This window comes from Miniopterus schreibersii (genome assembly GCF_964146895.1).
Source record: "Miniopterus schreibersii genome assembly, chromosome: 12".
Lineage (NCBI taxonomy): Eukaryota > Metazoa > Chordata > Mammalia > Chiroptera > Miniopteridae > Miniopterus > Miniopterus schreibersii.
Genome location: NC_138112.1, coordinates 69,454,985 through 69,468,701, shown reverse-complemented (window position 1 = coordinate 69,468,701; position 13,717 = coordinate 69,454,985). Strand labels below are relative to the sequence as shown.

General features: G+C 60.3%; 1 protein-coding gene across 1 annotated transcript; it reads right to left on the bottom strand.

Moving 5' to 3' along the window:
* Window positions 1-2,738: 2,738 nt before the first annotated feature.
* Window positions 2,739-13,161, bottom strand: SIPA1 (signal-induced proliferation-associated 1). Its single transcript, XM_081152914.1, has 16 exons — window positions 13,070-13,161; window positions 9,994-10,760; window positions 9,203-9,330; window positions 8,941-9,117; window positions 7,863-8,037; window positions 7,031-7,134; window positions 6,638-6,795; window positions 5,941-6,550; window positions 5,377-5,651; window positions 4,284-4,502; window positions 4,055-4,166; window positions 3,851-3,959; window positions 3,656-3,757; window positions 3,510-3,564; window positions 3,215-3,293; window positions 2,739-3,118 (listed from the first exon to the last, which is right to left on the bottom strand). The coding sequence occupies exons 2-16, from the start codon at window positions 10,664-10,666 to the stop codon at window positions 2,972-2,974; spliced, it is 3,123 nt and encodes a 1,040-aa protein (XP_081009040.1). The 5' UTR covers window positions 10,667-10,760; window positions 13,070-13,161; the 3' UTR covers window positions 2,739-2,971.
* Between the last annotated feature and the right edge of the window lie 556 nt (window positions 13,162-13,717).

Genomic DNA, 13,717 nt, shown 5'->3' with positions numbered 1-13,717 from the left:
TCAGAGGTTTGCCTGCTTTCTGGTCACATCAGGCTGGGCATTGGTGATACAGACTTGGATGAATATTTACACTGTCATCTGGGAGCTTGCAGTCTGAGGGTGCCCTTGAAAATCCCTAGTCACTGTCCAGTGGATGAAAATAGACAGCTAAGGTGGGTGGGGTTCCCAATAGGGCCCATTGACTGTGGGAAGCTTCAGTTCGTAGGGTCGACAGAGGAAGGTGGGTCTCAATGAGGGACTAGCCAGCATTTGTAGGTGAGCAGGGTAAGACGATGTTGGAAAGCTTCAATGGGGCCCGGCTGTAAAAGATCAAGAACGTGGGCTAAGGTTTGGAGAGGGCGTCTGTTGGGGAAGTGCCAGATAAAGGTCTATGGTTTGATAGCCTGTTCTGCTAGGGCCAAGGGTCTAAAAAATCTTAAATCTGCATTCCCACAACGCCTAAACAAAGCCAGGACACAACCCAAACAGCTAGAGCAGAGGTACTTCCGGTTTGGCCTGACGCATGCGCAGTGAAGCAGGGTCGGAGCGCGAGGCCCTGCCTTTACGAGTGCGCATGCGCACGTGTAGTATTCGCATCTGCAAACCGAGTAGTGCGCTTTGGGAAAACCCCTGAAGCCGATGACGTCTGTGTCCCGGGCTTTGCACCGTTGCGGGAGGGTGAAGGCAGGGGCAAGCGATTTATCAGTGAGACGTGCTGCAACTGCTAGCGAGGCCCCTGAGGACACAGCGGACCCTGGGCGCAGGCTCCGGTGGCCAGGCCTGCAGCGGGACACCCCAGCGGGCGGCGGAATGTCGTGGAACTGGAGACTAGCGTGGACCTCGCTCCAGCCTCTGGCTCAGGGGGCGGGGCCAGTGGTGGGGCCTAAAGCGGGGTGGGCTGGTCAGGGGTCAGCACCAGCTGCACTTCCGCGAGGGGCGCACCCGGTCGCCGTGGCAGGGCCTGGGCGAGCCGGCCGGCGGCCCCTGGGAGGCGGGGCTCAGCGGAGCCTCGGGGCTGTGGGCGTCCGGGCGAGCCCGAGAGCGGCCTGGCCTGGTGAGAAGGCTCCAAACCCGAGGAAGTGGGTGTCGGAGCTGCCCGCAGTGTGGCCAACCTGAGGCACAGAGTACTCCAGCCACGTCTCATTTCGCTCTTGGCATTCCCAGTGTCCTGCAGTGTCCTCCCATGACCCCCGGAAGCTCTCTAATGGCCCTTCCCACACTTCCTGAGTGACCTCATCCTTCTCATGGCTCACCAGTCCCAAATCCTTATCTCCAGCCTAGACCTCTCCCTTCTGCGCACCGAAGTCCCTCAGGCCTCTCCAACCAGCCCTGTTCCAAACGACCAGAGCCATGTCCCAGCCTGCCCTCCCCATCCCAGCCATGGCCCTGTGCTCCTCAAGGGATTCCCGCCAGAAACTCGGCTACCACTGTGGATGCTGCATTTTCTCCCCAAATCCACTCCCATCACCAGGTCCTGACAAGCCTGCCCAGGTCTCCCCATCTCTACCCCATGACCTAATTTAAACCACCACCACCTCCCGCTGGGGCTGCTGTTACAGCCTCCTCCCTGGCTTTGCTTTCTCTGCAAACAAAGGGCTCTGACACCCAAATTTCACCTCATTGGTCTCCCTTTGAACATCTATCTACGACATGACCAGATCCGTTTTCTGCACAGAGTGGCCAGAGCCTCCCACACTGCCCCGTGAGGGCTGCTCAGTACAGTCCACACCAGGTAAAGCTGGAGTGTTGGGAACTGCTAGTCCAGGACCCTAGTGCACCCTTCACAGCTCTTTCTGATTCAGCTGTGGCCTCTTGCCCTGACTCCAGTCCAGTAGCCCCCAGACCGTTCCAACTCGGGATACCTTTGACTCAACCTTCAAAACCCAGCCCTCGCATTACCTTCTCCATGAAGCCTAATATCCTGATGCTGTTCCTCAAAGCCCAGTTCATCCTGCCAAAGCCTAAGTTAATGGGTGGACCCAGTGCCTGGGTCTCAGCAGGGTGAGCCTCAGCCAGCCTGCAGAAGGGGCTGGACTAGGCATGTGACCCTGGGGAAATCAGTGCCCTGTTGGGGCCTCAGATTCAGAAAACTAAAGGTTTAGATGAAATCCCAGTTTGTCCCTGCTGATGGCGCTCATGGGAGAGGGCCTAGCCTGGGCAAGAACAAAAGGTCATAGGCAGGTCAGGAGAGAAGTAGGTCAAGGGGATTTCCTCCAGGACATGGAACCTCCCAGCCAACTGAGGCACAGACACCACCGCCTCTGGAATTGGGCCCTGTAAGATCTGGCCCTGTGATAGAGGGAATACCAGGCTTGGGAGCTCAGTGACTAGAGAGGAGAGGTAGGGCCTACACTGGGGGATAGGGCCTTGCAAGGTGAGAAGCCTTCATAAGGGGGTGTGGTCAGGCTCTCCTTGACCCTAAGCTCCATCTCTTCCCTGCCCTGCAGATCCACCCTCTGCCCCAGATCTCAGGCCCTCAGGTTTGGTTCCAGGGCAGGGGCCTGGCTGGGCCTGGCTTGGCCGACTAAGCAGAACAGGTATGGGTGTGGCTACATGCTTCCCAACAGACCAAATAAATATTTGTGGAAGAGAAGCCAAAGGGGAGGCCTAGCATCAGAGAGCCCCTCAGCGAGTGCCAGTTCAACCCTGAGCCAATGTCCCCAGGGCCTGCCTTTCTCACTGGTCCTGGGAGCTTGGCTGGGGCCTCTGGGGGCAAAACGCCTTCCTGTCATGTCATGAACATCAAACACAAACAGACATAAACAGCAGTGGCTTCTTTACTCCCTGAAGTCCCCTTTTCTTCACAGAATATTTACAAACAGGAATGGAGTAGAGGAAACTTTGGGCTGGGGAGAGGGGGCAGTGCTAAGACGCGCCTCTGCGCAGGGAGAGTTCCTGAGGGGGGCCCAGGGCCCAGTGGGACCCCGGTGCCCTAAAGGACTTGGGCAGTTCTGAGCAGGTCCACAGCCAGGCTAAGGCTGGACTAGACGGCTCAGGCCAAGTCGGTGTTGGGCGAGCCCAGCTGCTTGGAGGCCAGGAGCAGGCGCGTGGCCGCGCTCTCCGACTCGGCCTGCAGCCGCCGGTTGTTGTTCCGCAGGTTCCGAACCTCCTCCTCCAGGGCTGCTCTGTCTGCCTTCTCCTGGGGGAGCGGGGCCAGGAAGCAGGAATCAGAATGACTGGTCCCTTTCCTGGGGCAGCCCTGTGACTCCCCAGCAAACCCCAGCCAGCCCATCACCTTCTGCAGGTCCTCCTGCAGCTTCCTGAGCATGGACTCCAGGTGAGAGACCTTCTCGGACAGGCTCCCAGGTTCTGGCCTGAGGACAGGGGGTCAGCACTCAGCAGAACTGAGGCACAGGGCAATGCCACAGCTGCTCCCAGACCCTCCTGGATGAGAGCGGCCCAACCCCCATCTTCTCAGACACATGGATGTGTGAAAGCAGAACCCTGGGACAATGCTTAACTCCACTGAATGGGCAGACGGTGGTCACAGAGGCATGGTGAAGGGGCTAGATTAGGGTGCAGAGCCTTACTCAGCATCAGATTTTGGGGTTTCCTTGGTATCTCCACTCTCTGGGATGGGCTGTCCTATGGGGAAAGAGGGACCGTTTGAGCAGGTTGGTAAAGGAAATAAGAGCCCCATCCTGGCTCCTCCCCACAGCGCTCTCAGTGGCCTCACCCTCCCGGGACAGCGACTCCAGGATGGTGTTGCAAGTGGAGGCGATCTCTGAGATGGACTGCCACTCGTCTTCCAGAGTTTCACTGCCTGCCTCGGACATGACTGGGCAAAGGAAGTGGGCTCAGCCAGGGAAGCCCAGGCCAGCTTCCCCACCGCCTGCCTCCTAGCCTATAGCCCACTGCGCTCCACACTCACTTTTGCTGATGGAGTTTCGAAGAGACAAAGTTCGTGGCAGGAAGGAGTCCCTCAGCTCTGGGGCCAGGTCACCCCTGTCCTTACCACCACTGGGGCTGGTTGGCCCATCCTGAGGGGCAGAAATGGATATGGATGCAGCGATGCCCACTATCACCACTGTGCCCACCGCTGCTTATAGGGTTGCAGAGCCTTGTATCTGCTCACCTGGGTGGGGGGTGTCTCCCTGCCAGCACTAGGTGCTGGTGGCTTGGCTGTGGCAGCCAGGAGGAGGTCCGGGGTAGTGTTGGGCAGGACTGGGGCCTCATCTGACAAAGAGCTGGGGAGAACAAGGACAGCTCAGCACTAGAAGCTGCATGCACCCCATGGTCTTGCTTTCAGAGGCCTGCCTGCCCAGCCTCACTGGGCCGGATGAGAAGGGTGGCCGAGGGTGCACCTGCAGGGCGATGGCGAGTTCTGGCTGTGCAGGAACTCAGTCCTCTCCTCCGCGAGGTCTCCGGGCCCTGGCGGACTGCTGCCATCACTCAGGCACATGTGAAGCAGCTGCTTTGTGATGGGCATCAGGGCCACTTCAGGGACCTCATCCTGCACTGGCTCTGGGGCCCCCCGCCGGCTGGGCTCCTGCAGAGACAGCCTGTACAGCTCCGAAAAGCTCCTGGGGGGAGGAAGGGGCAGCTTCAAGTAGGAACACCCCTGCCCCAGCATCTGGCATTACCACTCGTCTTCAGGTCCTCCAGCTGTCTCTGAGGCTCACTTCCAGGAGAGCTCTCTAAACTCCCTAACAGTGAAAAATGTTTGCCTGGCTATTGGCCATTTTTCCAGACCAAATCGCAGCGCTGCCCCTGTGTATCCTGGGCAAATCACTCTGAAGGTCCACTTCTCCATGTGTGAAATGGGGGTAATAGTACTGATCTCATACCTTGCTGTGAGGATTTAAATAATAGTACAACTACTGTTTGGGGACCAAATTCCAGCCTGTGGCTTTTATGTTTTAGATGTGCCTGTTTTTGAACTAATGCACACCAACAATCGTTTTTACATTTATAAATAGCTGAAAGAAATAAAAAGAACATTTCATGACATGTGAAAATCATAAAATTCAAATTTCAGTGTCTATAAATAAAGTTTTAGCCGACCAGGCGTGGCTCAGCGGTTGAGCATGGACCTAGGATCCAGGCGATCCGGGTTCGATTCCTGGTCAGGGCACATGTCCGGGTTGCGGGCTCAATCAATGACTCTCTCGTCATTGATGTTTCTATCTCTCTCTCTCCCTCTCCTTTCCTCTCTCTGAAATCAATAAAGATATATTTAAAAAATAAAAATAAAAAATAAAGTTTTAGTAGAACTTGGGCACACTCCTTTACTAAATGGCTTCATTCTACCCACGGGGAAAGTGCTGTTCAGAGAGATGAAGAGGCTGGGGTTTCTCAAGAAGGAAAGGCCTTCAGCTTCTCCAGAATGCTAATGGCGACACACGCGCGGCCAGCTGCGCAGTCCCCCGCCTTCCCGCACCCATCGGGCGCCCTGACCTGCGGGGCCGGCCGCTCTCGTCCGGGGGCAGGACGGTGATGCAGACCTTGGGCGCGGAGCGCAGCAGCCGGGACGCAGCGTCCGCGCCGAGGCTGGGCAGCGTCTGGCCGCACACGCGCAGCAGGCGCGCCCCGGGCCGCAGCCCCGCCTTCTCCGCGAACGTGAAGCGCTCCACGTGCTTGACGAAGCCCTCGGCGTCCACTTCGAAGCCCAGGCGGCTCTGGCCGTCGCGGGGCAGCACCAGCTCGCGGGTCTCGCAGCCGCGGCTCACCAGCTGGGGCGGGGCGTGGCATAAGGGGGCCGACCCGAGGCGGGGCCGCCCCAGCAACCTCGTCCGAGGCCACACAGCCCTTCCCCCCACCCCCAGCCCCCCAGCAGAGCGTGAGGGTCCCGCAGCTCGGAGACCAGGGTCCAGCTTCGCTAAACTCGGGCTGGGACTGCCCCCCTTGGCTCTCCCTTTCGCAAGAGAGGCAGCGGGAATGGGTTCCACAGCAGGCTGCGCCCCAGACGCGCGGAGGGACCCGGCAGCGCCCTTTCGCCCCGCCCTCGTTCCTGGGTCTTACCTGCAGGCGCGCCACCACCTCGCCCACAGCTTGCCCAGGGGGCCCGTCGAACCGCAGGGTGATCGCCTCCCCACCGCCATGGTACAGATCGAGCTGTTGCTCCGAGAAGGTCCAGGCCAGCACGTCGCGACAGGCACAGTTAAAGACTACGCGGGCGTCGCGTGGCGCCACCAGCACCAAAGCCTCGGCAGAGATGCCCAGCAGGCAGGGCACCTCCTTATCATCGGCGCTGCCCGCCTGGCCACCGGCCAAGCCCCGTGCCCCCGGTGCCGCGCGCACTCCCCACACCAGCGCGCCAGGCGCCTGCAGCTCGGCACCTGCACTGCGAGGGGACGCCCGTCGCCTCCCGCCCAGGGAGGGCAGGCCAAAGCGGGAAGCTGAGTCCAGCGACGTGGTGGTCACCTCATTGGTGGCCAGGTCCTGTAGGTACTGCTGGCGCGTGCGCGTGGCCATGGTGTGGAACTGGCGTGCGTGGCCTGCCGCCTGCTCGCCATTGAGCGCCTTAGCCAGCAGGAACGCCCGGAAGTCGGCGTTGGCGGGGAAAGGGCCTCCACCTGGGGGCAGAACTGGACCAAAGGCCGGGGTGTCCTGGGTGCGGCTCACAGCCACCCTATGGGAGGAAGACCGTAGTCAGGGGCAACAGGAAGGATCCGGGAAGCCTTGCAGGTGGCAGAACTGGGACCACCGGAGCACCCACCTGTAGGAGGTGTGCGGAGTGCAGGGCGCTTGTGCCCGCACCACCAGGAACACGTGCTGAAAGTGTGAGCGGATGGTGGTGGGGGAGAAGGGCTTGCTGCCTGGTTCCTGGAACACGATGGTCACAATGTTGTTGCCGATGTGGCGCTTCCGCAGGAGCTGGGGGTTAGATGCAGGGGGATGTGAGTGGGACCTGCCTGCCCTCCAAGTCCCTCCTATTCAGTCAGGCAGGGCAGAGCCTGCGCACCAGGGGTTCCACCATCTGCCCCTGGGTGTTTGTCTTTAAGGAGGGTTACCAGCTGGGAGGGTTGTTGGAGGTCAACAGAGCTCAGGCCAAGGCTCAAACATTGCCATCCCCACATCACCCCTCCATGGTTCCCCAGACCTCTCATACCTGCTGCTGGTTATTGGGGGTGTACGGCAGCATTGTGGACACGTGGAACATGATTTCATGGTCTTGGTACGTGGTGTAGAGCGAGTGTGTGCCCGTGGAATCCGCTGTGGCCAGGGAGTTGGGACACAGAGGGAGAGAAAGGGTCACCTGGCTGGCTTGAACCTACCATCCTTGCCTGCGGTTTGGAGCCTCTGTGCCCCCAACCAGCAGGTGGACAACCCTTCATGCCCCCAGCCAATGTCCAGGCTATGAGGTCTTCAGCCTGGGTTGCTCCACTTCCCCTCCACCCAAGGTTCCAGCCTCTAGCCTGGGGTCAGATTGGGGGTGCTGAGATAGAATGAAGACAGAAATAAGAAATGGCCTGCCAAGAGAGAGTCAGGACAGATGTCCTAGGAAAGAACAGATGTTGGCCCAGGCACCAGCATGTGTTGAGCAGCGAGAGTGGAAGGCAGGCAGGAGATACTCAATAAAAACGCCTCCCACGGGTCCTGGCACCCTTCCAACCAGGAGGCAGGGCACTCTCAGGAGCCTGAGCTGTTGGAATATGTGTGTTTGATGGAGGGGGTGGTGCTCCCAAGCCTCCTTGGCCCCAGCTGAGGCAGTAGGCCCCAGGGCCTTGGGGACAGTCCCAGCCCCTCCTCCTAGCCCATGGCTTGGCCTTTGCAGCCCCTGACCCATGTCCCCAGCCTACCCAAAGAACTCGCCACTCCTGGCCCCAACCCTAGGACAATATAAGACAGAGAAGTGACAGGACAGTTGGTTCTCACCAAGGCATCCTGCTCCTCAGGCGGGTCTACCCCCACCCCTCAACCCCCAGGGCCCTGGTCCTCACTTTTGGTGTCCAACTGGGCCCGGTAGCTCTCAAAGCCTTTGAGCCGCACCACGTCGCCCAGCAGGGTGAGGAACTGCATGAAGGCCGGTCCCGCCTCCTGGTTGTTGTACATCTCCTCTTCTGAGCCCTGGCCCGCCCGGCAATACAGGATGCCCACCTTGCGCTGGAAGCTCAGCTGGGGGAGGGGGGTCAGGGAGGGCACAGGCAGAAAGCACAGGCCTCAGTCCCTCCCAGTCCCACCCCCACCAGGCCTTGGGGATTGGATGGGACACTGGCCTGGAGGCTGGGCTGCCTTGCTGCCTGGCCCTGAGGGCCAGCCTCTCTAAGCCATCTCTGTGTCCTCGCCTATCAAGTGGGTTTGGTCTGTCCTGCTCCCAGTGCTCAGGAGAGTAGAGGTCACAAGTGGACAGGACTGGGAGGGGCTGGTTCTCCTGCGGCCACAGAGGAGGTGATTCATGGAAAGGGCCCTGAACATGGTGTGCTCAGTCCCAATAAATGTTCAAAGTCATCCTCCTCATTTCCCCTGCTCCCTCAAATCCCAGGCACACACACCCACCCCAGCCTATGGAGGCCTTGAGTCCCACACTGCCTCTGCTCATTGTTTGCTCCTGCCTCCTTCCCATCTGTAGTTAACTGCACAGTTCAAGGCACTATGACCCCATGCAAACAAGACCCATTGCCCCCAGCTCTGGCCTCCCTTCTTCATCTAATCCTGTCTGTAACCACAGTCCCCACTTTAATTTCATCCCCCCATCCCCTGCAGCCCCACTTCCACCCCAGCTCCTAAACCCCAACTCCCCTGGATCTTCTTAAAGTACAGGCTTTCTTTCACTAGCTCTGAGGCCAGGCCCAAGTATCTGCATTTTAACAAGCTCCAAGACGGTGTGGATGCTGCTGGTCTAGATCTTATTTATAGAGGCAAGGCTCCAGATGACCTCTGATACCCTCTCACTGAAAGCCAGCTTCCCTGGGGTCACAGTCCTGTCCAGGATCAGGGTCAGGGCTAGGTGTATGAGAGCTGGCAGGCTGGGTTCAGACCAGGTCTAGCATTAGGGCTGGGGGCACCGCGGCCACTCACCACTTGCTCATCCAGCGTGAGCAGCGTACGCGGCACCTTTGGTGAGGCTGAGCCCAGGCGCAGGCAGGTGGGGCTCAGCCGGGGCGCTACATGCTCCAGAAGCTTCCGCGGGGACAGGCCCTTCGGGGGCCCTGGTGGCAGCGCCTCCTCTGAGATGGTGCCACGGAGAGTCCGGAGCTGAGGAGGAAATGCAGGGGCACTCAGGATATACACGGGTTGTTGAGGATGAAATCCACGGTCTGGTCCCATGACCCCGGCCCACCTGTATGGTCCGCACGATGATACGGTAGCTGTGTAGAGTGCCCCCTCCGCTGCCCTCCTTCTCCTCCCGCCGCAGGCTCACTGCCACCGGACCAAGCACCTCGTCCAGTCCGAAGAAGTTCTGGTGTTCTGGGGGGCCCCAGACAGCATATGACCGGTCCTACAACCCTGCAGTCCCACCCTCGCTGGACCACGCCCATCACTAAGTTCCCACTCAGGCCCCTTCTCATCTCCTAAAGCAGACCCTAGACTAAGGGCCACCCCTCCGAAGCTCCACCCACATCCTACCAAGCCAAGTGCCAGCGCCTGGACCCCGGGCCCTATGCCACGCCCCTCTGCATCTCTGCCCTGTCACACCTTGTCAGATCCAGGAGGCCAATGCCTGTCTGCTCCCACGCCTAGATCCTGCCATGACCCTGCCCAGCATGCCCATATTCTCCAGGATGTCTGGGACCCTCCCTTCTGGACACTGAACAGAACCAGGTCCTGGGTTGCAGGGGTTTTCAGGCCTCAGTTTTCACCTCACAGAAATGTAGGTACAAAATCTCTCTCCAGCCCAGAGGAGTATGAAGATGAACCAGATGGAAGCAGGGGCGTGCCTGGCTGGGGTGGAGGCTGGGTGGCCTTAGGGAGGTGGGTAAAGCTGGGCCCAGCAGAGAAGCCTTGGCCCAGAGGCAGAGCCAACCCTCCACACGGCCAGAGACTTGACAGAGAGTGGACAGCTCATGAGTACTACTGGTGTGTACTGCAGGTGACAGGGACCTCTGCCCCTCCCGGCCGCCTTCCTCTCACCTTTGTTATAAAAGTACTTGCGGTAGTAGCCAGCACCCAGGTCTGCGTGCTCCAGGCTGTAGGCTGAGGTTCGGTTCTGTGGCTCCTCCAGGACTGACACGGCTGCGTTGGGCAGTGCAGGAGGCACAGGTGGGGACACGGGCCCACCCAGGCCCAGTTCACCTTCACCCCCAAGCTCACTCACAAAACCAGGTGCCTCAAGCAGCAGGTCTGAGCTGACAGTCCGGTCCTCAGCCGAGGCCAGGGTCCCAGAGCTGGCCTCTGTGTGGCCCCCTGTCCCCCGAGGCCTTGGAGCCCAGTCAAAGAGCAGGCTCTGCACGTCATAGTGGGCGAACCAGCGGGGCTCAGGCACTGGCGGGAAGGAGGGCTCCGGCTCCTCAGCTGGCAGCCCCAGCAGTGCCAGTGGGTCAGTGAAGAGTCGAGGGGGGACCGCAGCAGGGCGGCTGGCCTCCTCGTGGCTGTGGGCACGGGCTCGAGGGCTGGCTGGCGTGGGGGGCCGGGCCTCGCCTGCGTCACTGCCACTGCGCAGAAGGGGGCCCCGGGTTGGCCTTGGCTCGAAGGTATGTGGTGTCAGCGGGGGCCGTGCTGGCTGGCGCAGCTTTCGGGCAAAGAGGTCATCGGTGGGCGCAGGGGCCGTGCCCCGTCGAGGGCTCCCAGCGCCGCCGGCCCACATGGGCGTGCAGCGGGCCTGGCTTTCCGGGGACCCGGCCGCATTGGGCACGGGTGTGCTGGATGGTTGGTTCCCAGCCGGCAGGCTGGTTCCTGCCCTGAGGGAGGAGGGGGCTGCTCAGAGGGGACTGGGGAGAAAACAGGAACCCAGGTTTCCAGCCTGGTCCTCCTCCACACGGGTGGCTTCCGGCCCCCTCTGAGACCATCAAAGCCGCTTCCGCTTTCCTGGCCACTTCCTCGTCTGCCTCGGCTAAGGTTTCCAGCCCCCTCCTCCAGCTTAGTGCTGGGAAGGGCCAGGGCTAGGCTGTCCGGGCCTTGGCCCTGAGGATCTGGAGCCTGTCCCCCATTTGCCATTCACACACCTTGGCTTTGGCCTGGGCCCAGACTGAGGGTTCCCACCAAGGCCTGGCCCAACTGGACAGATGATTTGTCTCGGCTGGGACGGGAAACCCATGGGGCCACTGGTGTCTGGGTCCTGCCCACTTGACAAAGGGAGGACGTCCTGTCCCCAGAGACTTTCCTCCCTGCCCTTCCCACTTCCTCTGGGGTCCCTGAGGAGGTGAGCACCCAGAGGCCATGTCTCAATGCCCTGGCCCTCACGGCCTCAAAACCTCAAGGACACAGAGGTTCCCAGGGGGCACTGGCAGGGCAACAGGAACGACAAGAGGACTTCCTTTGGCACAGGAAGTGGCCCCAACTCTGGGCCCAGCCCCCTGCCCAGCCCCACATCCTGAGGAAGGTGGTGGGGTCACACCAGCTCAGTCATGGGACCCAAGTCACACTGGCCTGAAGGACAGGCCCTGGCTCACCCTCTTGCAGGCTACTGTGGCCATGCCTGGGGGAAGGGGAGTGAGTCACAATGACTGAGCCCCTTTGCTGGAACTGGGACCCTTGGGGATCTCCTCCTATCTGGCCTCACTGATGTTGACAGGGAGGTCCGAACCTTGTATGACAGTCAAGCTGAGGTCCAGATAAGGGGATGCTCTTGCCTGAAGCAATCTCATGTCAGAGCTAGGATGTGAACCTGGCTCTGTCAATCTCTAGGGAACTAAACAGTGCTGTACTCACCCACTCCTGTCCCTGAGTGTAGAGGTGTGGGGCAGATGGGGGCTGGGCTGAGGCTCAAGATCTCACAGGATGTAAGACTGAGACACCCAAGGCCCCAGGGACCTGCTAGGTGCGGAAATGTGTTGAGGCCAGGGGCAGGTGCAAAGTGGTGTGAGAACATAAGGGAGAGCCACCCACAAGTGAACCCAAGATGGAGTTGGTCACTAGGGGTGCAGGCTCCTGCTAGTGGGTCTGTGTACATCATCCAGTAACACTGCCTGGGGCTGGGCTAGGAGGGGGTGGGGGCAGGGGCTCCATGCATCCCTCAGCTAAGCTTCAGAACCAAGCAAGGGTAGGCCTCCAAAGCTCCAAGTGCCTCCTCCCTTGTTTCTTCTAAGACAAGCTCTGATGCTGACCCTGAGCTTCTGTTCTCATCTCTAAAATGGGCTTAACCATTCCCATTCCTTCGCAACACTGCGGGGAGACTGGAGGGTGAAGCGAGTGAAGCCGGCCATGTGTTAAGTGTGTAGAGGCAGATGCAGGGCCTGGCTCCATGTGCCAAGCTCTTGGGCCTGGACTGTGGTGTGTGGAGGGGGTGAAAGGGGACAGGAGGGAGGGGTCTGTGCAGTCCCCTGCTCTGTGTGAGCTGAGCTCCGTGTGTGTACGTGCACAGCCCATGGGCTGCTCTTGCTTTGGCCCAGTGCCGGGCTCAGGCCCTGCCTTGGGGGATGTTCTTGGGTTCTGCCCCCCACCCAGCAGCTTCACACAGGGTCCATTGAGGCCGGGACATTCCTCCCGGCCTGTGTCACTGGGGAAGGGGGGGCTGGCCCCGCCCCCACAGATCCGGAAGGCCCGGCTGCCCCAGGAGGAGGCGCTGGATGCTTCCCAGCACATCTGGAGGTCATGACCCCATTTCTGCTGCCAGGGGGTGCGACAGATGTTTCCTCCCAGGCCTGGCCCTGGACTGGGGGTGGTGTGCAAAGACTAGGGAGGAGGCCACCCAGGGAGCAGGGGAGCCCCCAAACAGGGGGAGCTCTGCACACAGCCAGCAGCAGGGGCAGTCGCCAGTGCCACTGAGAGAAGTCAGGGGCCGCCGTATTCACTCGCTCGCACACTCGCACACCGGCCCGGTGGGGCCGTCAAGCAGAGGACAAAGTGGGAGCCTGGGGGCTGGAGGCAAGGGACTAGACATTCCGACTCAGGACTGGAGTCGGAGTCCGGAGGGAGGTTGGGAAGGTACGGGCGGCTAACGCGGCAAGGATCCCCCTCCCACACACACACCACCCGAGCCCACGTCAGTCCACGTTCTCCCCTGTCCAGCCCGACAGTGGTGACTCCACTCCCCCACGCGCGCTGGTACCTCTAGGGCTCCCGCCCGGCGGCCGCCTCCCGCGCTGGGGTCCCACTGCCGGCTCTCCGGCTACCGCTCCGGTGCCCGCTCCGCCTGGGGGCGGGGCCATGCCGGGGGCGGGGCCACAGCAGCGGGGCGGGGCTGGGCCCGGAGCTGGCTGCGCTCTTCCCACCAGAGCAGAGCGCCTGCCAGAGCTCCGCCCGGGCCAGTGAGCTGTCCGGTTTCCCAGTCTTGGGCTAAACAAGCGTACCTGCCCTCCAGACCAACTGGGAGGGCTAGAGCAGGATACCTAGTGTCCAGCTCTCCCCGGCACAGAACAGGTGCTCAGGAAATAAGACTGTTTCTGTCTGAACACTTGCTAAGCACTGGGCTCTGCTCTATGCACACTCTCATTTATACTTAAGACACCTTAGACAGGGGTCATTTTTATAGCTAGAGAAATTGAATTCAGAGAAAGGTCTTGGCCAAGGTCAGGGCTGATAATTGTAGGAGCCAGCCACTGGAATTAGAAGTCTTCAAATATTATAGAGGTGAGAAATTAAACAAGATGAATTTCAGATCAAGGCTTGAAAAGGAAACAGGCTTGCGAGGAAGGCGATCCAGGCCTACTTGAGCCCCACCTTGGTCTGAACTTGATCTCCCTCAGAGCCCAGACCC

Coding starts and splice junctions, on each gene's coding strand:
- SIPA1 (XM_081152914.1), bottom strand. CDS start 10,666: ATGTGGGCCGGCGGCGCTGGGAGCCCTCGACGGGGCACGGCCCCTGCG. Junction 9,118..9,202: donor TCATCGTGCGGACCATACAG/GTGGGCCGGGGT, acceptor TTTCCTCCTCAG/CTCCGGACTCTCCGTGGCAC. Junction 3,119..3,214: donor TGCAGGAGGACCTGCAGAAG/GTGATGGGCTGG, acceptor CCGCTCCCCCAG/GAGAAGGCAGACAGAGCAGC.